The sequence below is a fragment of the Phocoena sinus genome, chromosome 4 (assembly GCF_008692025.1).
Source record: "Phocoena sinus isolate mPhoSin1 chromosome 4, mPhoSin1.pri, whole genome shotgun sequence".
In the NCBI taxonomy this organism is placed as follows: Eukaryota; Metazoa; Chordata; class Mammalia; order Artiodactyla; family Phocoenidae; genus Phocoena; species Phocoena sinus.
In genome coordinates this window covers 6,593,795-6,621,371 of record NC_045766.1, presented here as the reverse complement: position 1 = coordinate 6,621,371, position 27,577 = coordinate 6,593,795, and the positions used below count along the sequence as shown (strand labels likewise).

At 39.3% G+C, this 27,577-nt stretch overlaps 1 protein-coding gene across 3 annotated transcripts in view; it reads left to right on the top strand.

Moving 5' to 3' along the window:
- The window catches only part of RAB5A (RAB5A, member RAS oncogene family), a 38,726-nt gene extending 11,191 nt beyond the window's left edge, over positions 1 to 27,535 (top strand). For 2 of the 3 annotated variants that reach the window (XM_032630649.1, XM_032630650.1), the window contains exons 3-6: positions 20,553 to 20,704; positions 21,012 to 21,134; positions 22,648 to 22,741; positions 26,093 to 27,535. In XM_032630649.1, coding sequence (XP_032486540.1) covers positions 20,553 to 20,704; positions 21,012 to 21,134; positions 22,648 to 22,741; positions 26,093 to 26,208 — 485 coding nt within the window. In that variant the 3' untranslated portion in view covers positions 26,209 to 27,535. The remainder of the gene's footprint in view (positions 1 to 20,552; positions 20,705 to 21,011; positions 21,135 to 22,647; positions 22,742 to 26,092) is intronic. The other variant, XM_032630651.1, reaches the window with a different exon arrangement.
- Positions 27,536 to 27,577: the final 42 nt, after the last annotated feature.

Genomic DNA, 27,577 nt, shown 5'->3' with positions numbered 1-27,577 from the left:
GGGCTGTCAGCCAGAACACCTGCATGTGGCCTTGCCACCTGGTTTGGGTTTCCTCACAGCATGATGGCTGGGTTCAAACATGAATATCCCCAAAATACCAGGCAGAGGCTGGGTAGCTTTTTATGACCTACCTCCCAGAAGTTCACATAGATAGCGTCAATTATGTTCATATCACAGGCTTGTACAGATTTGAGGAAAGAATGTCAGTGTCATGTCACAAGAATGTGTGTGAAATCTTCTGGCCATCTTGGAAAATACAGTCTGATTTTTCATATCATTTTATGAAGAGCATCCTCATTTTTTTCTTGGCTGTATCAACATTCCTTTGAATGGATCATAATCAATATGCTTTATCAGTTCTAGTTTCAGATTGCACATTGTTTTATATTTTGGGGCGTTAACAGTGCTGCATTGAATAATTTAATTCATAGTCATTTCTCACATATTCCAAGTATTTCTGTAACATAAATTCCTCGAAGTTGATTGCTGTGTCTTAGGTTATATACTTTTGTAATTCTGATACATTTTTCCACACTGCCCTCCAACCAGCAACACACAGAATGCCTGTTATCCTATTTTACTAACTCAAGGTAGTGTCATACTTACAGATCTTTGCCATACTTATGTACGTTGATCTCTGCATTTTTTGTTTTTTTTTTTTTGTTTTTTTTTTTTCCAGTATGCGGGCTTCTCACTGCTGTGGCCTCTCCCGCCGCGGAGCACAGGCTCTGGACGCTCAGGCTCAGCGGCCATGGCTCACGGGCCCAGCCGCTCCGCGGCATGTGGGATCTTCCTGAACCGGGGCACGAACCCGTGTCCCCTGCATCGGCAGGTGGACTCTCAACCACTGCGCCACCAGGGAAGCCCTCTGCATTTTTTAATGTATATTTTTCCCATAATAGGGGCGAGGTCAAGCATCTTTTCATATTTTTAGAGCCCATTATGTTTCCATTCTCTGTGAACTATTTATAACTTCATAGTATTTTTATATAGAATCATTTATAATAGTCATACTATTGTATTGTTTCATTTATTGATGATAATGCTCAATATCTGTATTATATTGTATTCATACTAATTTTAGTAACTGGCAGTTTCCTATTTTTTAACCGTACCCTTATTGTTAGACATTTAATGTTTGCATTTTTGTTTGCTGTTTTAGGTAATCATCTAATAGTGGATGTATTCTTGAAATTTTTTCTCTTCTGGACTTATTTCTGTAGGATCAATTTCTAGATGTGGTTACTGAACCAAAGTAACTTTATTTAATGATTATGGAATCAAAGGGATTCCAGTCTCTTCATCACTTTTTTCTTCCCTTAAAGATAGATATTTGCAATTTCTTTGGGCCTTGCTTGGCATAAATAATTATATTCTGGGATTACAGGTTTCCTGTAATTGTTCCTCTGGGGCTTAGTCTTCTCTGTCTCTTCTGCCTTCTTTAGCTTGCCCTTTTCCAGTCTTATATTGTAAAATACTCAGATATCAGAACTTTTTTTTTTTTTTTTTTGCGGTACGCGGGCCTCTCACTGTTGTGGCCTCTCCCGTTGCGGAGCACAGGCTCCGGATGCGCAGGCTCAGCGGCCATGGCTCACGGGCCCAGCCACTCCACGGCATGTGGGATCCTCCCAGCCCGGGGCATGAACTCGCGTCCCCTGCATCGGCAGGCGGACTCAACCACTGCGCCACCAGGGAAGCCCCAGAACTTTTATTTTAAGCTCACTTAGTGGATAGGCTTATTGCTAAGCATTAAAAGAGTCACTTTCAAGGCCAGTAATTTTTTTAAAGTCTGGTAGATTTCCTTGAGACTTGGGAAGTATTAAGTGCTAGGTTCTTAAACCAAATGGAGAAGGGATATCACTAAGGAGAAGGGGGAAAGAGGCCTCCTTTGCAAAATAGCCAGGGCACAATCCTTGCACATTATCTTTGATTTTCTTTAGTTTGAAAATTATATGCCTGGGAGTAGAATTTTCAGCATTTCTCTTTTTTGGTGTTCTCTGAGCTTTTTGGATCTGTAATTTGGTGTCTGACATTATTTTGGGGAAATTCTCAGTCTTTATTGCTTCACATATTCTATTCCTTTCTTCTCCTTCTGGCATTCCTGTTATGACTATAGTACACCTTTTGTAGTTGTCCCACAGTCCTTGGATATTCTGTTCAGTGTTTTTCAGTCTTTATTCTCTTTATATTTCAGTTTTGGAGGTTACTATTGATAGACCTCAAGGTCTGAGGTTCTTTCCTCAGTCATGTGCAGTCATCTAATAAGCCCATCAAAGGCATTCTTTATTTCTCTTATGGTATTTTTGACCTCTGGCAATTTTGGGGTGTTCTTAAGATTTCCATTTCTCTGCTGACATTGTCCATCTATTCTTGTATTCTGTCTTTACCATTAGGGTCCTTAGCACATTAATCCTAGTTGTTTTAAATTCCCAGTCTGGTAATTCCAGCATCTCTGCTGTTCCTGGTTCTGATGCTTGCTCTGTCTCTTCAAACTGTGTTTTGCCTTTTAGTATGCCTTGTGATTTTTCTTGCTAGCTGGATATTATATACTGGGTAAAAGCAAGTGCCATAAGTAGGCCTTTAGTAGTGCAGTAAAGTGGTGTGTGTGTGGTAGGAGGAACCACTCTATAGTCCTGTGATTAGGTCTGTCTTTTAGTGAGCCTGTTTGTCTAAACAGTGAACTTCACAAGTGGTCATCAGTTTTTTTCTACCCCCCTTGGATTGAGACAGGATAGCTAGAATGGACTGGAATTAGAGATTTCCCTTCTCCCACATGGAAGGATAGAACTGGCTTGAGTTGGATATTTCTTCCCCCAAGTCAGTTAAGAGTCTGATAACACTCCAACAGGTTAACTAGTTAACTAGTTTCTCATGGGGACAGGCTTTGTTAAGAACATGCTAGTCTGGTTTATTTCAAAATGGTTCCTTTTCCTCTTACCTTGCCAGGAGCAGGCAGGGATTTTTCTCTGATATGTACTGTGAGAACCTGATCAAGTTCCTGGATGCAAAACTCACAAAAGTCTGGTGCCCCCCTCCTCCCCCATGTCTGGTGGGTTCCCCTGGAGTTTTTAACTCAGATTTGTCCATACCTAACCTCCAGCAATTTGTCAATTACAGTTTCCTACACCAGCACTGGTTTCCTCAGGTTTCAGCCCTTACATGTTGTGGTTTTCTGTATCCACCTGGCTTGTCTCTCCAGTTTGGGGGACAACAGATTGCTCTGTGACCTCACTTCTTTTTCAGATCTAAGAACAACTGTTGATTTTTCAGTTTACTTAGGTTTTCATTTGTCAGGATGGAGTGGCGACTTCTAAGTTCCTTATATGCAGAACCAAAAGTCATCTTTGCTTGCACATTATAGGAATTTTTAAAAATACTGTTTAAACTATTTAACAAAGTATCTGTTAAATGTCTTTCATGGACATATATCCCTTAAAGCTGAGTTAATTTCATTAACTTTTTCTCTTGATGTTTGTTGGGGAGCATTTGTCTGATACTAGCTAATAGCTTTTAACAACCTCTCTCTCCCCTTTCTCCCATTTCTTCACCTTTCCTCTTTGTGACGTGTGCCTTCATTCTGCTTCCCATTTTAGTATTTGGAACATGATTGTTATATAAAACCCATCAGGTGAGTAAAGACTTTAAGGATTGTGCCCTTGGTGTGGTAACCGCAGACTCTCAGCCTTGAAGGTTCAAATATTGGTTTTATCAGTTCATTCTAGGGTGATTGGGTTTGGGATACTAACTTAATACTAACCAAGTTCAAACTCCTACGACTAATTTTAAAACAGTGTACATTAATGTACTATCAGAAATATTAGTATGATAATGTTCAACTAGTGACATGTGACTAGCTTATGTCCTGGCTAGTGATTCCCTTAGAAGAGTTGGGTGGTGTCCTTTAAGAGTAACTGTCAAGCTATAATAGTAAAAGAAAAACACATTGACCTCTGTTACTCCCATATTATTTCTGAAAAACATTGCATGAATTAGTCTTTTAAAAAGTATATCTTCCTCGGAGAAAAACTGATCCTCATTTTGCATGACTTCATGAAGACTTCCCTATGTATCATTAATATTTTCCAAGATTGCGTTCGTTTGGCAACAATTATCTTTAGATGTTGCTTGAATGATTTTTGTTGTGGTAAAATACACGTAATAAAAATTTTACAGTTTTAACCATTTTAAGTGTGCAGTTTTATGGCATTAGGTGTATTCACATTGTTGTGCAAACATCATGTCCATCTTCAGAACTTTTTTATCTTGCCCAACTGAAACCCTATCCATTAAACAATAACTCCCTATTTCCCCACTCCGCCCCCCACCTGTGGCAAATACCATCCTACTTTCTGTCTCTGAATTTGACTACTCTAGGAACCTCACTCATATAAGAGAAATTATATGATAGTGTCCTTTTATGACTGGCTTTTTTCACTTAGCGTGTCATCAAGGTTCATCCATCTTGTAAACGTGTCAAAATTTTCTTCCTAAAGTTTTTAAGGCAGAATAATATTCCATTTTATGTATATACAACATTTTGCTTATTTTATCCTTTGATGGACTCCTGGGTCTCTTCCATCTTTTGGCTATTGTGAATAACGCTGCTGTGAACATTGGTGTACAAATATCTTTCACATCTTTTGGACATATATCTGGAAGTGGAATTGTTGGATCATATGGAAATTCTGTGTTTAGTATTTTTGAAGAATTTCTATACCGTTTTCCACAGTGGCTGCACCATTTTACGTTCCCGCCATCAGTGCACAAGGGTTTCAGTTTCTCCATATCCTGGGAACTCTTGTTTTCCGTTTTGATAATAGATATTCTAATGGGTGTGAAGTGGTATCTCATTGTGGTATTGATTTGCATTTTCCTGTTAGTGATGTTGAGCATCGTTTCATGTGCTTCTTGGCCATGTGGTTGTGTGTGTGTGTGTGTGTGTGTGTGCGTGTGTGTGTGTGCGCGTATGTTTTTTGGTTTTTTGGCTATGCTGCATGGCTTGTGGGATCTTAGTTCCCTGACCAGGGATCGAACCTGGGCCTCAGCAGTTAAAGTGCCAAGTCTTTTTTTTTTTTTTTTTTTTTTTTTTGCGTTACACGGGCCTCTCACTGTTGTGGCCTCTCCCGCTGCGGAGCACAGGCTCCGGACGCGCAGGCTCAGCGGCCATGGCTCACAGGCCCAGCCGCTCCGGGGCACGAACCCGTGTCCCCCGCATCGGCAGGCGGACTCCCAACCACTGCGCCACCAGGGAAGCCCAGTGCCAAGTCTTAACCACTGGACCACCAGGGAATTCCCAGCCATTTATCTTTGGAGAAATGTTTATTAAAGTCCTTTGTCCATTTTTTTAATTGGGTAGTTTGGGTTTTTGTGTTGCTAAGTTGTAGGAGTTTTGTGTATATTTTGGATATCAAGCCTTATCAAATGCTTATTGGTCTTTAAGAATGAGTTCAATATGATGAGTATTTATATAGATCATCTCATAAGTTGGATTTACTTTGGGAATATGGCCATCTTTTTTTTGTTTGATTAATTTATGCCATCTTTATTTATTTTTGAATTTTTGAATTTTATTTTATTAAATTTTTTATAGAGCAGGTTCTTATTAGTTATCCATTTAATACATATTAGTGTATATATGTCAGTCCCAATCTCCCAATTCATTCCACCACCATGACCCCCTGCACCACTTTCCCCCCTAGTTGTCCATACGTTTGTTCTCTACATCTGTGTCTCTGTTTCTGCCCTGCAAGCCTGTTCATCTCTACCATTTTTTCTAGGTTCCACATATATGCGTTAATATATGATATTTGTTTTTCTCTTTCTGACTTACTTCACTCTGTATGACAGTCTAGATCTATCCACGTCTCTACAAATGACCCAATTTCGTCCCTTTTTATGGCTGAGTAATATTCCATTGTATATATGTATCACATCTTCTTTATCCATTCATCTGTTGATGGACGTTTAGGTTGCTTCCATGTCCTGGCTATTGTAAATAGAGCTGCATTGAACATTGTGGTACATGACTCTTATTGAATTATGGTTTTCTCAGGGTATATGCCCAGTAGTGGGATTGCTGTGTCATATGGTAATTCTATTTTTAGTTTTTTAAGGAACCTCCATACTGTTCTCCATAGTGGCTGTATCAATTTACATTCCCACCAACAGTGCAAGAAGGTTCCCTTTTCTCCACACCCTCTCCAGCATTTGTTGTTTGTAGATTTTCTGATGGTGCCCATTCTAACTGGTGTGAGGTGATACCTCATTGTAGTTTTGATTTGTATTTCTCTAATAATTAGTGATGGTAAGCAGCTTTTCATGTGCTTCTTGGCCATCTGTACGGCCATCTTTTTTCTTTCTTTTTTTCTTTTTTTTTTTTTTTGGTGGTACGCAGGCCTCGCACTGTTGCATCCTCTCCCGTTGTGGAGCACAGACTCCAGACGCGCAGGCCCGGTGGCCATGGCTCATGGGCCCAGCCGCTCTGTGGCACGTGGGATCTTCCCGGACCGGGGCACGAACCCGCGTCCCCTGCCTCAGCAGGCGGACTCTCAACCATTGCGCCACCAGGGAAGCCCACGTATGGCCATCTTTTATATATGATCTCTATATTAAATTTTTACTTTGTTGCCAGGATTTTGGAGTGTTTTCTGTTTGGGTTTAATCACTGTGTACGCTTTCCTTTCTGCCCCAATCTATTTTTATCCCCTTTCTTACCTTCCTCCTTGCGTTAGTTGAACTGTAACTCTTCCAAGAATACGTGGTCTTCATCTTCTTTGCTGCCATGGTCTACTGGGTACTCTCTTCTATACACATAAACAGTTGAAAATAAAAAATGGCCGCAGCTTTTATTTTGGCCGTTGTTGGCTTTTAGACCATCCATATATTCTTTTTTTAAAGAGTTATCATTTATTATTTATTTATTTTATTTATTCTTGGCTGCTTTGGGTCTTAGTTGTGGCATGCAGGATCTTTCGTTGCGGCTTGCAGGCTCTTCATTGTGGCGCGTGAGCTTCTCTCTAGCTGCGGCACACAGGTTCCAGAGCGTGTGAGCCCTGTAGTTTGCAGCACACGTGCTCTCTTGTTGAGGCGTGTGAGCTCAGTAGTTGTGGCATGCGGGCTTAGTTGCCCTGCGGCATGTGGGATCTTAGTTCTCTTACCAAGGATCGAACCCACCTACCCTGCATCGTAAGGTGGATTCTTGCCACTGCACCACCAGGGAAGTCCCATAGACCAGGGGTCCCCAACCCCCCGGGCCGCAAACTGGTAACGGTCCGTGACCTGTTAGGAACCGAGCCACACAGCAGGAGATGAGCAGCAGGCAAGCAAGCGAAGCTTCATCTGCTGCTCCCCATCTTTCCCCATGGCTCGCATTACCTCCTAAACCCCTCTCCCCCAATCTGTGGAAAAATTGTCTTCCATGAAACTGGTCCCCAGAGCCAAAATGGTTGGGGACCACTGCCATAGACCATCCATATCTTTGTCTGTGTACGATTTTATCATCTGAAGTCAGTGCTCATCTGTCTGATAAAATTCATTATATTGCATTATAATACTACTGCCACTGATACTCATTTTCCCAACAAACCAATTTCTACCTTCACAGATAACTTTGATACCTTGTTCTTGATGCCAGTTGGTCAGTTTCTGCCATCTTTCTCCCTGAAGTTTGATCCAGATCCATCGAACTCAACCATTGAATTACCTGGCTCTAAAAACCTTTGCTTCCCCTACACCTCACCTCCAAACAACCTCTAACTTGGATTTTATGTTCACAAGCCCCTGATTAGCATCTGAGATGTTGAACAAGGCTCTTCCCCTCTCTAACAACTATATCCTTTCAGTTTTAATAAGGCATCAAATCCACCACTTCCATGAAAGTTTTATGTAAGGGAGAATGTAGTCATGGAAAAAAAATATTTTTTATATATATATGTATGTATGTATATATATGTATATATATTTGTGTGTGTGTGTGTATGTATGTGGGGTTTTTTGTTTTTCTTTTTTTTACTTTTTGGCAATTAAGAGGTCATTTTATTAGTATTTTAAATTTAGTTGCATCTTAATACTTAACCAAACCATCAGTGCCTTTTCACTTATACATTAGGTTATTTCTTATTATTAAATACAAAAATACTTTGAACTTAAAGGTGTGTTCTCCCTACGCTCCTGCTCCCATATCATCTTTTAGAGATTCCATGAGATACTAGGTTAACAAATAGGTTTTCATGGCTTTGCCACATGTTGGCAAAATTATTTCAAAACAGTTATACAGTATCTCCAGCAGAGCATGAGTTTTTGCTACACTCTTTTATTTTCATTTTTTAATTTTGCTAAGTTAAGGGATAATACTTAACTATTTTTGCTGTGAGGATGATTTCATTGATTACTAGTGGTGTTGATTTTTTTCTGTGTTACATGCCTTTTGTGGATTTTCTTACACATTTATCTTTGATGCTTTTGGAGTTAAGATTTATATGAGCTTTCTACATATTAAAAATTAATCTCATAATATCCACTATAGAAATTTTTCTAAATGAGTTTGTCCTTGTGTTTTGAGTGTATGATACATGTTTTACAAACCTGAAGTCTTTAATTTTTATATAATCAAACCTGATAGTCTTACAGGATTTTTGGTCAGTTCTAATAAAGTAATTCTTTCCTATCAAATTTGATAAAATAATAAGTTGAGGGTTGGGGTGATACTGGTTCCTTGGTTTTTCCTTTTTTGCCCTTCTGTTTAGTTCATGTAGAATCATTTTAGGTGTTAGTTTAAACTTTTTTTTATGAGTGGTTAACCTTTGGTTAATGCTATTGATTTTGGATGTTCTTTCCCTTGCCCAGTGTATTGCAGTGTCTCCTCCTTGCTTACTATTTATCGAGGTCTTACACATTATAGGCCTTTGGTATTTGCAGGTTTAACATTTACAGTTTCACCAACTCTCAGCTGACCCCAAGGTCTGTCATTCAGTAATTTGTAGTTTTGCTGAGACTGAAGTGTTACTTGCTTACTGCCAAGCTTGCAAATAGGAACTGATCGTGGAAGCCCAAAGAGGAAGCCTATTAGACAGGCCAGCACCTGCATCTCAACGCAGCTTTGTTTTTCTTTACTTGTCGTCGCGTACACAGTAACTCTCGAAGTGGTAAAAGCTGTTTCTTTGTGAAATGTGGGCCCGAAAAGAAAACCAACTGCTAGTGCTGGTGATGGAAGTGAAGAGAAAATGAAGAGGTCTAAGAAAGTGATGGTTCTTAGCCAGAAAATAGACGTTTTGGATAAATTAAAGTGGTTTTGCAGATTCAGTTAAGTTGGTGGTTGGTTAATATTGCTACAGTATTTATGTAGTAGTTTATATTTTGAGTGCTAGAATTTATTTTTACAACTTTGTAAAGGACTAGTAATGTACTTTTAGAAGCACTGAGGATTTGAAGATGTCAGCTGTACTTCACTGACTTTTATGGGGGAAGTTAAATACTTTGGTAGTATTTGAAACCTTGAGAACTTTGGGATATCTTGATGGTCTTTGTGTTATATAATGTTTATAATACTGGGTTATCCTATTCCCATATTTCTGCCCTTGTGGCACTACAGCACTTCTAAGTAGTTCTAATGTGTTTTTGACTGTACCCTAAAACTCATTCCACTGGCCTCTAATATTGGTCTTTTTTCTCCTCCCCCCCAATTATGCTCTTATTATCATATCACATTAACAGTATGGTGTTACCCAGGTAAAAAGATCTTGTTGGTACTTTGAGATTGTGTTTGTTACATAATAACTTGAGTAGAGAGAGGCCTTTTGAAATACCTATTTTTTCCCATTTGGGAACTGTATGTAGTCAAAATAGCCCCCAAATAGTTGTACATATCTTTCATGGACTTCAGCAAACTTTTTGGACATTTATATGAACTGAGATTTATTTTAGATATTGAATATGGACAAGAATAGCTAGTTTCTCAAGGAAATTCCTAGTCTAGGAGAAGATAATGTAAACCAGTGATTATAAAGTGTGAAACATGTTCTTGCATAGGGAACTCTGGGAGCACAAAGGTAGGACCTGCTTAAAAGGGTGTGATGAAGGATGGCTTCTGAGAGGAGTTGAGTGAATTGATTGTTCTTATTCTTTGTTAATTTGATAGGTATCCAGTCTCCTTCCAGCATAACACTGAAATCTGGTCACTGCCTGTGTATTGTAAGGCTGTTTCTTTGATCTGTTCCAGCCAATTTAAGGAATTTACTATCTGCTTTATTTTAGCTGACGCCTTTGGATTTTCATTTCAGGCTTCTTGCCTCTTCCAAATAATGTCTCTTTCCAATAATTTATTACTTTAATTATTATAAGAATATCTGAAGTGATATTACATAATCGTGATGGTGGACATTCTCTTTTGGTTTCTAGGTTTAGAGAGATTGCCTAAGAGCTTTGTGCAAAATGCAGGTTTCAGGCTTAAGGATGGAATGGACACTTGATACATTTTTTTAAAATTTATTTTATTTATTATTTTTGGCTGTGTTGGGTCTTCGTTGCTGCATGCAGGCTTTCTCTAGTTGCAGTGAGTGGGGGCTACTCCTCGTTGCGGTGCTCAGGCTTCTCATTGCGGTGGCTTCTCTTACTGTGGAGCACGGGCTCTCGGCGGGCGGGCTTCAGTAGTTGTGGCACGTGGGCTTCAGTTGTTGTGGCTCGCGGGGTCCAGAGTGCAGGCTCAGTAGTTGCGGCGCATGGGCTTAGTTGTTCTGCAGCATGTGGGATCTTCCCGGACCAGGGCTAGAACCCATGTCCCCAGCACTGGCAGGCGGATTCTTAACTGCCTGGTGGTGCAGTGGTTGAGAGTCCACCTGCTGATGCTGGGGACACGGGTTCGTGCCCCGGTCCGGGAAGATCCCACATGCCGCGGAGCGGCTGGGCTCGTTAGCCATGGCCGCTGAGCCTGAACGTCCGGAGCCTGTGCTCTGCAACGGGAGAGGCCGCAGCAGTGAGAGGCTCGCGTACCGCAAAAAAAAAAAAAAAAAAAAAGTAAATAAATAAATATACTGATTCTGCATGAGAACTTTTCGTGACTGGGAAAAAGTGACATAGTACTTTCTCGGTATCCTTTATCATAAATACAGGATTTTTAAAAATGGATATTTTTGCTAATTTTGGATGGTAAAAGAAGTTTGAATTGGAGTATTTTTTTTTTTTTTTAAACATCTTTATTGGGGTATAATTGCTTTACAATGGTGTGTTAGTTTCTGCTTTATAACAAAGTGAATCAGCTATACATATACATATGTTCCCATATGTCTTCCCTCTTGCGTCTCCCTCCCTCCCACTCTCCCCATCCCACCCTTCCAGGCTGTCACAAAGCACCGAGCTAATATCCCTGTGCCTTGCGGCTGCTTCCCCCCAGCTATCTACCTTACTACGTTTGTTAGTGTGTATATGTCCATGACTCTCTCTCGCCCTGTCAAAACTCACCCCTCCCCCTCCCCATACCCTCAAGTCCGTTCTCCAGTAGGTCTGCGTCTTTATTCCTATCTTACCCCTAGGTTCTTCATGACATTTTTTTCCCTTAAATTCCATATATATGTGTTAGCATACGGTATTTGTCTTTTTCTTTCTGACTTACTTCACTCTGTATGACAGACTCTAGGTCTATCCATCTCATTACAAATAGCTCAATTTCATTTCTTTTTAAGGCTGAGTAATATTCCATTGTGTATATGTGCCACATCTTCTTTATCCATTCATCCGATGATGGGCGCTTAGGTTGTTTCCATGTCCTGGCTATTGTAAATAGAGCTGCAATGAACATTTTGGTACATGACTCTTTTTGAATTTTGGTTTTCTCAGGGTATATGCCAAGTAGTGGGATTGCTGGGTCATATGGTAATTCTATTTGTAGTTTTTTAAGGAACCTCCATACTGTTCTCCACAGTGGCTGAACCAATTCACATTCCCACCAGCAGTGCAAGAGTGTCCCCTTTTCTCCACACCCTCTCCAGCATTTATTGTTTCTAGATATTTTGATGATGGCCATTCTGACTGGTGTGAGATGATATCTCATTGTAGTTTTGATGTGCATTTCTCTAATGATTAATGATGTTGAGCATTCTTTCATGTGTTTGTTGGCATTCTGTATATCTTCTTTGGAGAAATGTCTATTTAGGTCTTCTGCCCATTTTTGGATGGGGTTGTTTGTTTTTTTGTTATTGAGCTGCATGAGCTGCTTGTAAAATTTGGAGATTAATCCTTTGTCAGTTGCTTCATTTGCAAATGTTTTCTCCCATTCTGAGGGTTGTCTTTTGGTCTTGGTTATGGTTTCCTTTGCTGTGCAAAAGCTTTGAAGTTTCATTAGGTCCCATTTGTTTATTTTTGTTTTTATTTCCATTACTCTAGGAGGTGGGTCAGAAAGGATCTTGCTGTGATTTATGTCATAGAGTGTTCTTCCTATGTTTTCTTCTAAGAGTTTGATAGTTTCTGGCCTTACATTTAGGTCTTTAATCCATTTTGAGCTTATTTTTGTGTATGGTGTTAGGGAGTGATCTAATCTCATACTTTTACATGTACCTGTCCAGTTTTCCCAGCACCATTTATTGAAGAGGCTGTCCTTTCTCCACTGTACATTCCTGCCTCCTTTATCAAAGATAAGGTGTCCATATGTGCATGGGTTTATCTCTGGGCTTTCTATCCTGTTCCACTGATCTATCTTTCTGTTTTTGTGCCAGTACCATACTGTCTTGATTACTGTTGCTTTGTAATATAGTCTGAAGTCAGGGAGCCTTATTCCTCCAGCTCCTTTTTTCGTTCTCAAGATTGCTTTGGCTATTCGGGGTCTTTTGTGTTTCCATACAAATTGCGAAATTTTTTGTTCTAGTTCTGTGAAAAATGCCAGTGGTAGTTTGATAGGGATTGCATTGAATCTGTAGATTGCTTTGGGTAGTAGAGTCATTTTCACAATGTTGATTCTTCCCATCCAAGAACATGGTATATCTCTCCATCTATTTGTATCATCTTTAATTTCTTTCATCAGTGTCTTATAATTTTCTGCATACAGGTCTTTCGTATCCTTAGGTAGGTTTATTCCTAGATATTTTATTCTTTTTGTTGCAATGGTAAATGGGAGTGTTTTCTTGATTTCACTTTCAGATTTTTCATCATTAGTATATAGGAATGCCAGAGATTTCTGTGCATTAATTTTGTATCCTGCTACTTTACCAAATTCATTGATTAGCTCTAGTAGTTTTCTGGTAGCATCTTTAGGATTCTCTATGTATAGTATCATGTCATCTGCAAACAGTGACAGCTTTACTTCTTCTTTTCCGATTTGGATTCCTTTTATTTCCTTTTCTTCTCTGATTGCTGTGGCTAAAACTTCCAAAACTATGTTGAATAAGAGTGGTGAGAGTGGGCAACCTTGTCTTGTTCCTGATCTTAGTGGAAATGCTTTCAGTTTTTCACCATTGAGGATGATGTTTGCTGTGGGCTTGTCATATATGGCTTTTATTATGTTTAGGAAAGTTCCCTCTATGCCTACTTTCTGGAGGGTTTTTATCATAAATGGGTGTTGAATTTTGTCGAAAGCTTTCTCTGCATCTATTGAGATGATCATATGGTTTTTCTCCTTCAATTTGTTAATATGGTTTATCACATTGATAGATTTGCGTATATTGAAGAATCCTTGCATTCCTGGAATAAACCCCACTTGATCATGGTGTATGATCCTTTTAATGTGCTGTTGGATTCTGTTTGCTAGTATTTTGTTGAGGATTTTTGCATCTATGTTCATCAGTGATATTGGCCTGTAGTTTTCTTTCTTTGTGACATCCTTGTCTGGTTTTGGTATCAAGGTGATGGTGGCTTCGTAGAAGGAATTTGGGAGTGTTCCTCCCTCTGCTATATTTTGGAAGAGTTTGAGAAGGATAGGTGTTAGCTCTTCTCTAAACGTTTGATAGAATTCACCTGTGAAGCCATCTGGTCCTGGGCTTTTGTTTGTTGGAAGGTTTTTAATCACAGTTTCAATTTCAGTGCTTGTGATTGGTCTGTTCATATTTTCTATTTCTTCCTGATTCAGTCTTGGCAGGTTGTGCATTTCTAAGAATTTGTCCATTTCTTCCAGGTTGTCCATTTTATTGGCATAGAGTTGCTTGTAGTAATCTCTCATGATTTTTTTTATTTCTGCAGTGTCAGTTGTTACTTCTCCTTTTTCATTTCTAATTCTATTGATTTGAGTCTTCTCCCTTTTTTTCTTGATGAGTCTGGCTAGTGGTTTATCTATTTTGTTTATCTTCTCAAAGAACCAGCTTTTAGTTTTATTGATCTTTGCTATTGTTTCCTTCATTTCTTTTTCATTTATTTCTGATCTGATTTTTATGATTTCTTTCCTTCTGCTAGCTTTGGGGTTTTTTTGTTCTTCTTTCTCTAATTGCTTGAGGTGCAAGGTTAGGCTGTTTATTCGAGATGTTTCCTGCTTCTTAAGGTGGGCTTGTATTGCTATAAACTTCCCCCTTAGAACTGCTTTTGCTGCATCCCATAGGTTTTGGGTCGTTGTGTCTCCGTTGTCATTTGTTTCTAGGTATTTTTTTATTTCCTCTTTGATTTCTTCAGTGATCACTTCATTATTAAGTAGTGTATTGTTTAGCCTCCATGTGTTTGTATTTTTTACAGATCTTTTCCTGTAATTGATATCTAGTCTCATGGCGTTGTGGTCGGAAAAGATACTTGATACAATTTCAGTTTTCTTAAATTTACCAAGGCTTGATTTGTGACCCAAGATATGATCTATCCTGGAGAATGTTCCATGAGCACTTGAGAAAAATGTGTATTCTGTTGTTTTTGGATGGAGTGTCCTATAAATATCAATTAAGTCCATCTTGTTTAATGTATCATTTAAAGCTTGTGTTTCCTTATTTATTTTCATTTTGGATGATCTGTCCATGGGTGAAAGTGGGGTGTTAAAGTCCCCTACTATGAATGTGTTACTGTTGATCTCCCCTTTTATGGTTGTTAGTATTTGCCTTATGTATTGAGGTGCTCCTATGTTGGGTGCATAAATATTTACAATTGTTATATCTTCTTCTTGGATCGATCCCTTGATCATTATGTAGTGTCCTTCTTTATCCCTTTTAATAGTCCTTATTTTAAAGTCTATTTTGTCTGATATGAGAATTGCTACTCCAGCTTTCTTTTGGTTTCCATTTGCATGGAATATCTTTTTCCATCCCCTTACTTTCAGTCTGTATGTGTCTCTAGTTCTGAAGTGGGTCTCTTGTAGACAGCATACATAAGGGTCTTGTTTTTGTATCCATTCAGCCAATCTGTGTCTTTTGGTGGGAGCATTTAGTCCATTTACATTTAAGGTAATTATCGATATGTATGTTCCTATTTCCATTTTATATATTGTTTTGGGTTCGCTACTATAGGTCATTTCCTTCTCTTGTGTTTCGTGTCTAGAGAAGTTCCTTTAGCATTTGTTGTAAAGCTGGTTTGGTGGTGCTGAACTCTCTCAGCTTTTGCTTGTCTGTAAAGGTTTTAATTTCTCCATCAAATGTGAATGAGATCCTTGCTGGGTAGAGTAGTCTTGGTTGCAGGCTATTCTCCTTCAGCACTTTCAGTATGTCCTGCCACTCCCTTCTGGCTTGTAGGGTTTCTGCTGAGAGATCAGCTGTTAACCTTATGGGGATTCCCTTGTGTGTTATTTGTTGTTTTTCCCTTGCTGCTTTTAATATGCTTTCTTTGTATTTAATTTTTGACAGTTTGATTAATATGTGTCTTGGCGTGTTTCTCCTTGTATTTATCCTGTATGGGACCCTCTGTGCTTCCTGGACTTGATTAACTATTTCCTTTCCCATATTAGGGAAGTTTTCAACTATAATCTCTTCAAATATTTTCTCAGTCCCTTTCTTTCTTTCTTCTTCTTCTGGAACCCCTATAATTCGAATGTTGGTGCGTTTCATGTTGTCCCAGAGGTCTCTGAGACTGTCCTCAGTTCTTTTCATTCTTTTTTCTTTATTCTGCTCTGCAGTAGTTATTTCCACTACTTTATCTTCCAGGTCACTTATCCGTTCTTCTGCCTCAGTTATTCTGCTATTGATCCTATCTAGAGTGATTTTAATTTCATTTATTGCGTTGTTCATCGTTGCTTGTTTCATCTTTAGTTCTTGTAGGTCCTTGTTAACTGTTTCTTGCATTTTGTCCATTCTACTTCCAAGATTTCGGATCATCCTTGCTATCATTATTCTGAATTCTTTTTCAGGTAGATTGCCTATTTCCTCTTCATTTGTTAGGTCTGGTGGGTTTTTATCTTGCTCCTTCATCTGCTGTGTGTTTTTCTGTCTTCTCATTTTGCTTATCTTACTGTGTTTGGGGTCTCCTTTTTGCAGGCTGCACTTTCGTAGTTCCCGTTGTTTTTGATGTCTGTCTCCAGTGGCTAAGGTTGTTTCAGTGGGTTGTGTAGGCTTCCTGGTGGAGGGGACTAGTGCCTGTGTTGTGCTGGATGAGGCTGGATCTTGTCTCTCTAGTGGGCAGGTTCACGTCTGGTGGTGTGTTTTGGGGTGTCTGTGGCCTTATTATGATTTTAGGCAGCCTCTCTGCTAATGGGTGGGGTTGTGTTCCTGTTTTGCTAGTTGTTTGGCATAGGTTGTCCAGCACTGTGGCTTGCTGGTCGTTGAGTGAAGCTGGGTGCTGGTGTTAAGATGGAGGTCTCTGGGATATTTCCACCGTTTAATATTATGTGGAGCTGGGAGGTCTCTTGTTGACCAGTGTCCTGAAGTTGGCTCTCCTACCTCAGAGGCAGAGCCCTGACTCCTGGCTGGAGCACCAAGAGCCTTTCATCCACACAGCTCAGAATAAAAGGGAGAAAAAGTAGGGAGAATTAGTAGAAGTATGAGTAAAGAAAGAAGGAAAGGAGGAAAGGAAGGAAGGAAGAAAGAAGCAAAGAAGGAAAGAAAGGAGGGAGGGAGGGAGGGAGGGAGGAAGGAAGGAAGGAGGGAAAGAAGGAAAAAAGACAGAAAGAAAGATGATACAGTAAAAATAAAATAAAGTATAATATAGTTATTGAATTAAAAAATATTTAGAAAAAAAAAAAAGGGACGGATAGAACCTTAGGACAAATGTTGGAAGCAAAGCTATACAGAGAAAATCTTACACAGAAGCATACACATACACCTTCACAAAAAGAGGTAAAGGGGGAAAAATCATAAATCCTGCTCCCTGAGACCACCTCCTCAATTTGGGGTGATTCGTTGTCTAAAGGAGGGAAGGAAGGAAGGAAAGAAAGAAAGAACGAAGGTAAAGTATAATAAAGTTATTACAATTAAACTTAATTATTAAGAAAAAGAATTTTTAAAAAAAAGTCATGGACGGATAGAGCCCTAGGACAAATGGTGGAAGCAAGAGTATACAGACAGGATCTCACACAGAAGCATACACGTACACATTCACAAAAAGAGGAAAAGGGAAAAAAATCATAGATCTCGCTCCTAAATTCCACCTCTTCAATTTGGGATCATTCCTTGTCTATTCAGGTATTCCACAGATGCAGGGTATATCAAGTTGATTGTGGAGCTTTAATCCGCTGCTTCTGTGGCTGCTGGGAGAGATTTCCCTTTCTCTTCTTTGTTCTCACAGCTCACAGGAGCTCAGCTTTGGATTTGGCCCTGCCTCTGCGTGTAGGTCGCTGGAGGGCGTCTGTTTTTTCGCTCAGACGGGACGGGGTTAAAGGAGCCGATGATTCGGGGCCTCCGGCTCACTCAGGCCGGGGGTTGGGGGATGGGGGAAGGAGGGGCACTGCGTGCGGGGCGGGCCTGCGGCGGCAGAGGCGGCGTGACGTTGCGGCAGAGGCCGGCGTGACGTTGCACCAGCCTGAGACCCGCCGTGCGTACTCCCGGGGAAGTTGTCCCTGGATCCCGGGAACCTGGCAGTGGCGGGCTGCACAGGCTCCGCGGAAGAGGGGTGTGGAGAGTGACCTGTGCTCGCACACAGGCCCCTTGGTGGCGGCAGCAGCAGCCTTAGTGTCTCCCGCCCGTCTCTGGGGTCCGCGGTTTTAGCCGCGGCTCGCGCCCGTCTCTGGGGTTTGCGCTTTCAGCCGCGGCTCGCGCCCGTCTCGGGGGCTCGCGCCCTCAGCCGCGGCTCGCGCCCGTCTCTGGGGTTCGCGCTTTTAGCCGCGGCTCGCGCCCGTCTCTGGAGTTCCTTTAAGCAGCGCTCTTAAACCCCTCTCCTCGCGTACCAGGAAACAAAGAGGGAAGAAAAAGTCTCTTGCCTCTTCGGCCGGTGCAGGCTTTTCCCCGAACTCCCTCCCGGCTAGTCGTGGTGCACTAACCCCTTCAGGCTATGTTCAAGCCGCCAACCCCAGTCCTCTCCCTGAGCTCCGTCCAAAACCAAAACCCGAGCCTCAGCTCGCAGCCCCACCCGCCCCGGCGGGTGAGCAGACAAGCCACTCGGGCTGGTGAGTGCCGGTCAGCACCGATCGTCTGTGCAGGAATCTCCCCGCTTTGCCCTCCGCACCCGTCGCTGTGCACTACTCCGCGGTCCCGAAACTCCCCCCTCTGCCTCCCGCAGTCTCCGCCCGCGGAGGGGCTTCCTAGTGTGTTGAAACTTTCCTTCCTTCACAGCTCCCTCCCACTGGTGCAGGTGCCGTCCTTATTCTTTTGTCTCTGTTTTTTCTTTTGCCCTACCCAGTTACGTGGGGAGTTTCTTGCCTTTTGGGAGGTCTGAGGTCTTCTGCCAGCCTTCAGTAGGACTTCTGTAGGAGTTGTTCCACGTGTGGATGTATTTCTGGTGTATCCGTGGGGAGGAAGGCGATCTCCGCGTCTTACTCTTCCGCCATCTTCAAGGTCCCCCCGGAGTATATTTTAAATATGACTAGCCAATTGTGAGAATTCACAGAACCCTAATAGAATTAACTCAAAATAAAGAAATTTCCAATCATGATGGTTGCAAAATTGAGAAGATTATAGTTTTGTTGATACCAAAGCCAGTACAGCAGTCAGTTGACCTAATAAAAATAGCACAGAAAATAAATGTTATGTCTAATATAGAAGACACGTAAATCAAATTAGACTTGGTTTATTCAGCACATTGGTATTAACTAATAAATCTCTTAAGATTAACATCACTCGTAAACTGCTACAGTTTACAGGATTTGATCATAATTCTCTTGCATGGGAGGACAGAGTTTTTGAAAACTTTATAACTTAATTCTATGCCAGTTTCAGAGGAGTTGAATACATCTTGAGCTGAAAGAAAAAGGAAAGAGCTTACCAACTAAAATTGAGTGATAGAGCAGCAGGGTTTAACTACCAAAGTTAATGAAGGAAAGGAACTGTAAGGTGTTCTTACTGTTGGCCAGCATGCTGGGGAAAATGGCTGTGTGTAGGTCTTTGGTGCAGCTAACAACATCTAAAAACTTACTCTAAGAGTTATATTTTAAAGTTCAATTCACTTGATTATAATGTACCTCTTATAAGTCAGTTTCTTATTTTCAGAAGCATCCATGTGGTGTTTTTCCTGATGTTTATTCTTAGAGCCAAGAGAATCATACTTACAATAGACATTTTACTTCATATTGTTCTCAGGAAGCAATTGAGAAAATAAATGATACAGTAATTCTTTGCAGGATGTGACAGCAATCTCTTAATTTTAAAAGGAGGAATATCATTATAAAATGCTACTTTATTATTAAGATTAAAATCTCAGAAAAGAACAGATGGAAAAAGTACAAATCACAAAATCCATAAGGCAAGGAATGAAAGCTAGGAGTTAATATTGAATCTCTATTAAACAAATTAAGTCTAGGTTAAGGTAATAACGATTATAAAAATTAGTGTCGATGTTTTGATGGAATAATATAAAAAATATATTGATATAGTGGTAATGGACTAGGAATAAATTCCCAGATTATGCCAGTTAAACCCAGGAGAATGGAGCAAGAGGTATGCTGTTGTCAGTATAGATGGTAGTTATAGGTATGCTGATCCACCTTCCCCCCAGTTTTTCAAGAATACCAATGGGCTTCCCTGGTGGCGCAGTGGTTGAGAATCCGCCTGCCGGTGCAGGGGACGCGGGTTCTGTGTCCCAGTCCGGGAGGATCCCACGTGCCGCGGAGCGTCTGGGCCCGTGAGCCATGGCCGGAGCCTGTGCTCCGCAACGGGAGAGGCCACAACAGTGAGAGGCCCGCGTACCACAAAAAAAAAAAAAAAGAAAGAAAGAAGGAAAGAAAGAAAGAAAATATATATATTTCTTAAGTCATGTTACAATTTAAAGTTTTTAAATACACAATTTGTAAAACAATTTAAGAACTTTAAAAAACTTATTTAATATTACAACACACTTTTTTTTTTTTTTTTTTTACAACACACTTTTTAAGAATGTAGGAAACACTTTCAAGCTGTGACTTTACTATGAAGATTTTTATATGTAAGCATATATTTATCTAGCTTTGAAGCATAGATCTTACAGGTATTTAAAGCCACTATTAACTGTGGGTATGCAGTATATCAGGTTTCTAGGTGTTTTCTGTAGTATTAAAATATTAGTAGGAAAATGATAAACTTATTGCAGACATTTTCTTCTTTCAGCTGCTTTTCTAACTCAAACGGTGTGTCTTGATGACACAACAGTAAAGTTTGAAATATGGGATACAGCTGGTCAAGAACGATACCATAGCCTAGCACCAATGTACTACAGAGGAGCACAAGCAGCCATAGTTGTATATGATATCACAAACGAGGTAAGTGGAAATGCATTCTACAAAGAAGCTTGTTTGAGTATCCATTTTTGGTATTCAGAATTTCAATTATAGAAAAGATTTTTTCTTAATCTTTTTTTGTTAGCCAAGCATGACATTTCTGCCAAAGCTTTTATGAAATAGAGAAGCTGATTTTAAAAAATAAGATGCAATTGTCTCAGCTACTACAGTAGTGCTAAGAATTGCTTTCCAGGAGTCACACTGGACAGTCTTTAAAGCCTCGCCTCACAGACACGCTCCCTAGCCATTCTTTGAGCCTGTGCCGAATAGCTGTTTCTTTGTTTCCCAGGAGTCCTTTGCCAGAGCCAAAAACTGGGTTAAAGAGCTTCAGAGGCAGGCCAGCCCTAACATTGTTATAGCTTTGTCAGGAAACAAGGCTGACCTCGCAAATAAAAGAGCTGTCGATTTCCAGGTATGTTGAATTTAACTTTCACTTGGAGGCGCATATTTTTCTTCTGTACCCACACTTGAATTACAGTTACAATTTTAAAACGATGCAAATGATAAAAAGTTTTTAGCCAGATGTGTACTATGTAATAGAATCTCATGATAAACCTGCACTTTTTAATATCTTTATTTAATTGTAATATATAAGTTGATTCAAAGATTTTGTCGACCTAAACAATTACAAAAGAAGTAATTGTTCACAAACAGTGTGGAAATATATAAAGCAAAAGGTGATTGCCTCCTACCCTAATGCCTCAAACCCCACGTATAACTTTAGTATCCTTCCTAACTTTTTTTATCTACCTATATATATCACCACACATATACATACCCACATAACACACATACATATATGTGGTGGTTCTTAAAAGGGCCTTCAAAAATAAAAGCTTAAAAAAATCCAGTGTGTATGTTATCTGATATAGCTAATTAAGAGTGTTCCCAGCTGCAAAATAAAGTACAGTCATTTAAAATAAAGCAATGTCTCTAGTTAGACATTTTAAAACTTCCCCTCCTCTTGCTCTTCAGCTTCTCTACCAGAGAAGTTTGGTTGTGGCCATTATATGTATAATATCAGTGATGGGTTAATGTTCTTTTTTGATGATGGAGTACATGTACTGGGAGAAAGGGCACTAATATTTCTTGCACTATTAGGTAGTAAACTGAGCATCTGCACATGTGGTTTCATTTAATTCTGGTGACAACCATGTGAGGTATAGTATCTATTACTCTTTCTAAGATAGTTACCTCCTCAGCATTGAGAGGCAGATAGTGCACTTACATTATAGTCACAAGTGGCCCTGTCACATAACATTTCAAAGGAACCTCATTTTTTTTCTTTATCAAATTGGAATGATAATTGGTTGTTCTTCACAACAGCTGTGAGGATCAAAGGCAATAATACACGTAAACTGTAAAGCATGACAACGTAAAGTAGTAATAGAATTTTCAGAGGAATGATTGATGACATATTCAAAATTAAAATGCTGCTTGTAGAATTTTCAAAGGAATGATTCATGACATTCAAAATTAAAATGTTGCTTGTAGAAGTCATTCAGAATTAAATACAAGGGTACCATTTAGTGGTTGAAGCCAGTGTTAAACATTTGGTTTCCCTTTACCTTCCTTGTAAATAACGAGCATAGGTAAAATTGCCATAAAGATCAAAGAGGGTTTTATATTTAGGATTGTCGTCCCTCTCTCCGAAACTCATCATCTGAAAGTAGATTTAATGTGAGACCAGATAAAGTAGGATGGGATAGTGCAAGAAGTTAAGGCAAAAGGGAAATTATAAACTACGCAGTGGTTACCTTTGTTTTACTTTTAACTATAAATAATTGCTTATTATACAGTTGTTGGTTGTAGGTGATCAAGTTGGAGTAGTAATAAGGAAGCCTCTTTTTTTCTATAACAAAAATAAGGCAGGTATAGTAATAGTATGTGCAAAGGATATATCTCAATTTTTGTTCTATAAACAGGAAGCACAGTCCTATGCAGATGACAACAGTTTATTATTTATGGAGACATCAGCTAAAACATCAATGAATGTAAATGAAATATTCATGGCAATAGGTAAGATTAACTTTTTTGCAAACAGTAAAAATATAGGTAGAACAAGTTACACTGGGGGCATATTTGGTTTGACTGTCTTTTTTTTAATTCTTGGAATTTTGTTTTGTTTTGTTTTTAATGATTATACTACTATCCTAGATTTCTTCCAGAAGCATTACTTTGTTAGGCATATTGTTAAATTTGAAAAATTATTACCCATTGGGTTGCAGTGCTTTCAGTTTAGTTAAGTTTCTTCTAGGTGAGTTGAAAGCTTGAACTTGGAGCTGATAGTTCAAGCAGATAGATTTTCTAAAGATTTCACTGAAAATTTTGGATAAATACATGTTTTTCTATTAGATTATAGTTTTTATAGAAAAGGAAGATAAACTCAGTAATGTTTTTCAGTGCAACATATAGACATGATGAGATTTGTTTCTTACTGATCAATAACTATTTTCATCTCTCCATTGCTCTGAACATTTTTTTTTATTTTTGTTTATTTTTCAGGTTCTTTTTAAATCATTGATTACTGACAACTATAACACAGACAAGTACATTGTACATACAGATTTAACAAATTGTTTTAATGCAATTATTGTAATGGAGAAAGTTTCAAAGCACTGAGGCACAGAGAGAACAAGGGAAAGCAAAACAATATCCAGGCTTTCTATTGCCTCGATGGTCATTTGATCCTACACTGTGCTCTTACCTTTCCTCTAAGTACTTTTAACTAATAATGATTGCTGTTGCACAGTCGTTGATTATAGGTGATGAAGTTGAAGCCTTCTTTCTTCTATAACAACAATTAAAATATTTTTATTGACCCTAGCCACCTCCTAGTAGTTTTCAGGTGCAGATCCCATGGGAGGGGTCTACTGTGGTGGCTCTCACAGCCTGCTGCGTCCACAATGTCCGTGTGCCAAGCGCTCATCTCATCCCACAACATCTTTTATTATACAGCAGTGATTATTAACTGGGGTGTCCACATCCTTGGTCCCAAATAAGTATTCTTTTATACTGAAGTCATACAAATTAACCAGTGAACAGCTGATTCAGAGGCTAAAGAAAACCCAATAAGAGCTGCAGGTACTGTCATATTATTTTTCACTAGGTGAGAGAGTTTAGTAGCAGCTTCATTTAGGGAAAAACTTGCCTGTGTAAAATATTTTCCTGAGAAACTCAGGCTTGCATTTTATTAGGGAAATAGTAGCATAGTTGTGAAGGATTATGAGACAAATATATAGTTGTTTTGTTTTTTTCAATAAATGGGACAGATCACACCCACAACCACATCTGAAAAGTTAGGAAACAAGGAGATAATAGGGCCTTCAAATCAGGCTGAACTTTTAAACCTTTCTGATGCTATTAAGACTCCACCAGATGGGCTTTATTTAATTTGTACCTTTTATTTAGACTTGCTAATAAGGTTATTTCTTTCAGTCAGAAAGTAGCCTATGTATTAGAGCTCTTATTTACTTTTCTAAAATTAGAATGTTTCTTTCCTTGAAAGAAACTCCAAGTGTAAATTGAGTTGTAACCTCTCCATTAGTAATTTAAATAAATCACACAGTGAACTCATATTTGTACTTTTTTTTTTTTTTTTTTTTTTGGTATGCGGGCCTCTCACTGTTGTGGCCTCTCCTGTTGTGGAGCACAGGCTCTGGACACGCAGGCTCAGTGGCCATAGCTCACGGGCCCAGCCGCTCCATGGCATGTGGGATCCTCCAGGACCGGGGCACGCACCCATGTCCCCTGCATCGGCAGGCGGACTCTCAACCACTGCGCCACCAGGAAAGCCCCATATTTATACTTTTGATGGGTTCCCAAGTAGAGTACACTTGTTTAGTAGGAGTCTACAATAAATTTATCATCTGCTTTTAATTTGATAAGGTCTTCAGTGGCTTTTTTCATTGCACATCTTCCTTAACTTGATTCAGGATTTTTAGCTTTTCACAGTCCTAATCAATTCAGGGTCAGGTTGGTAAGCTGCAGTTATCTATATACAAAGCAGATAGTACCAGCTTCGCTTTGGGTAGCACTCACTAAGGTAGGAGACAGGAGACTACTTCTTTTGAGACCCCCTGAAGATATGTTGTAGTTCATCTTCACACAATAAAAATTAACCAGTACAAGTTAAAGGTTCCTCATTCCAGTTTAATTCTTTCAACCTCCTAATTTCACTCAGATCTAATTACAAAAAGCCATTGCCAGAAGTATGCCAAAGGGAGAGATGATCACTTTGTCCAAAACCTAATTTGGTATTAATTATAATAAAGTTTGTAATGTTAGCCTACTCTTTGTCCTGGCGGGGCTTTGTTTGTAAATACATTTGACTGGAAATTTACCATCTTATTACCATTTACAGTACCATTCCTAGAGCCATTCCTAGAGAAGTGGCCCAAGGGAACGCTTTTTTTCTTCCCAAACCTCAGTGCTCCTGGCTCCCAGATCCATTGCCCAGCCCAGCATCTAGGATTCTAAAGATGATTAATGCTATCGTGGAATATTACAACAAAGAAACTGTAAAAGATCCAGAACACAACTAGGCATTTAGATTTTGAGGTAGATCTTGTTCAGCTTTTGTGTAACCTCACAGCTAAGGTAAAGCTAGAGTCTTACCTCAATGATGTATCCCCAAGGCTGATAGAAACCAGTGTGTCTAGCCACCCTTACAGTCAGTGCTCTTAGAGATATTTAATGTTTAATGAATCCCAACACATCAAGGATCTTTGGGATCCAAGCAGACTACATCTAGCTGGTACATTTTCTCATCAGTGGGAGCCATACTCCAGAGAACAGCTGTTAAGCTCCATAGAACTTAGCAAAGCTAAAGCCATAACTACCAGTTGTGGGGCTTTGTCCAACTGTGTGGCAAGCCATGCTTATCTGGCTCAAGATTGGAAAATGTTTTTTTGAGATAGTGCCTTCAGGATCAAGTCCCTGTTAATGAGAGGGACTTGATCCTGAAGGCACGGTCTCAAAAGAGCTGCTAATGAATCAGATTAGCATTCTTAATCAGCCACGAGAGGAAAATGATAGATGTTTGAAGCGTAAAGTGTATAAGTGAAGAAAATAGGAGGTGCAGTCTTTTGTGATGTGGGGTAATAATTTGCACAGTAGAGGACAAGTTCTCCTGGGGTGATGGTATTCGTTTATATCCTGACTTGTTCCAGAAAGTTTGTGGCAGTCCAGAGAACATTGATGGGTTGGAGCTGAGCTTCTTTATTATAAACATAATGGCTGGCCATTATCTTTAGGAACTTACTTAGATTTTCTTTAAAGTACAACTTTTCTGGTATTGTTAAGTGAATCTATATAAAGAATTAAATACAGCTATTCTAATTGTGTTTATTCTGATAATTTATCTCTCAGCTAAAAAGTTGCCGAAGAATGAACCACAGAATCCAGGAGCAAATTCTGCCAGAGGAAGAGGAGTAGACCTTACTGAACCCACGCAGCCAACCAGGAGTCAGTGCTGTAGTAACTAAACCTCCAGTTTAAACTAACTGGAATGTTCTTCTGCTTCCTAATTGTTAATAACAGTGGAATTGGAGCATTTAACCAGCCCAGTATGACTTCCAAAAAGAAGAGACTTACGATAGTCAAGTTTCTAATACAGAATTATTTTAAGTGTTTTGAACTTAATTTTTAATAACATGCATGTGACCCTCTGACTAATGTTTCAGCAGTGAAAGGGGAAGATGAGAGCTGTGTGTACACTTATTTCCTTGGAATGTTAGCGGGACTCATTTCTCTTCACCAGGGATATAAACAGATGACTCTGAACCCACAGTTAACCAGCCAGTTCTGTGAAAAAGATTTGGAACTCACTCATTTGGGCTTTCCAAAAAAAATTCTTTCTTTGGAAGGAGGTTCTAAAGATATTTATGCTTAACTACGATATTCAAGCCACCTGTAATTTCACTTAGTATCCTTATTTAAAGTACACATTCCACATTTTAACAGATTAGCCACAAGGAGACATTCCCACATCTTCAGGAGAAAAAAATGAACATCAGTGGCATCTAAATTATAGCTAGTCCTGTTATTTTTTAAATGGGGTAAAAAAAAAATCATATGTAACCCTGTCTTATTTCAGGAATATGAAAACTGATAAAATGCATCTTAAAGAATAGTGTTCCCTTCAAACATGTAAGTTCTTCAACAAAAATGAAACAAACCAGGTGTCTGTGATTTCTGTTTAATCACTGCTGGCCATTACATAGCTTTTGTTGTTTGGGAGTAGGGAGGGGCTTTTGTGCCCTTTTGGACATAGAAATAGTCAATGCACTAACAATTATGTACATTCAAACTTGATTATTTCAAATTCGATCTTCAGCTGTACTGTAAATAGGGTACTGCATTGTAGTCTCCATATATGTTTATTACTTTTCTGTAATATTTAAGAGTTGCTTAAAAGTATACAAAATGTACAGTTACTAAAACAGCTAATTTTTTCCTTCTCTCCCCCTTTGAAAGGAAGGGGCTTGAATTGTTCCTACCTGGCTAGAACCATAATAAACAATGTACCAGTAATTTGTAACATAAGTATTGGATATGTTAGTAACAATCTTGCAGCCTTGTTTTCCAAAGTTCATTTTATTTTGATCAGTTCAGTATATTGCACTAATTGTTTTAGGTATTTTCATTATATGAAATCTACCATGTGTCAGAGATGATTTAATCTATTTAAATGTTGAACTGCTAGCAGAACTTGTACATTTACAGTAATTCAAAATTAGTAAGGAAAACAGTTCACCAGTGTTTAGTTTTATATTGAGGTGCTCAGGTTGGAATAAAGTGGTACAAAAAGCAGGTACTGGTTTTTCTCTTTTTTGGCATGAAACGGTGAACATA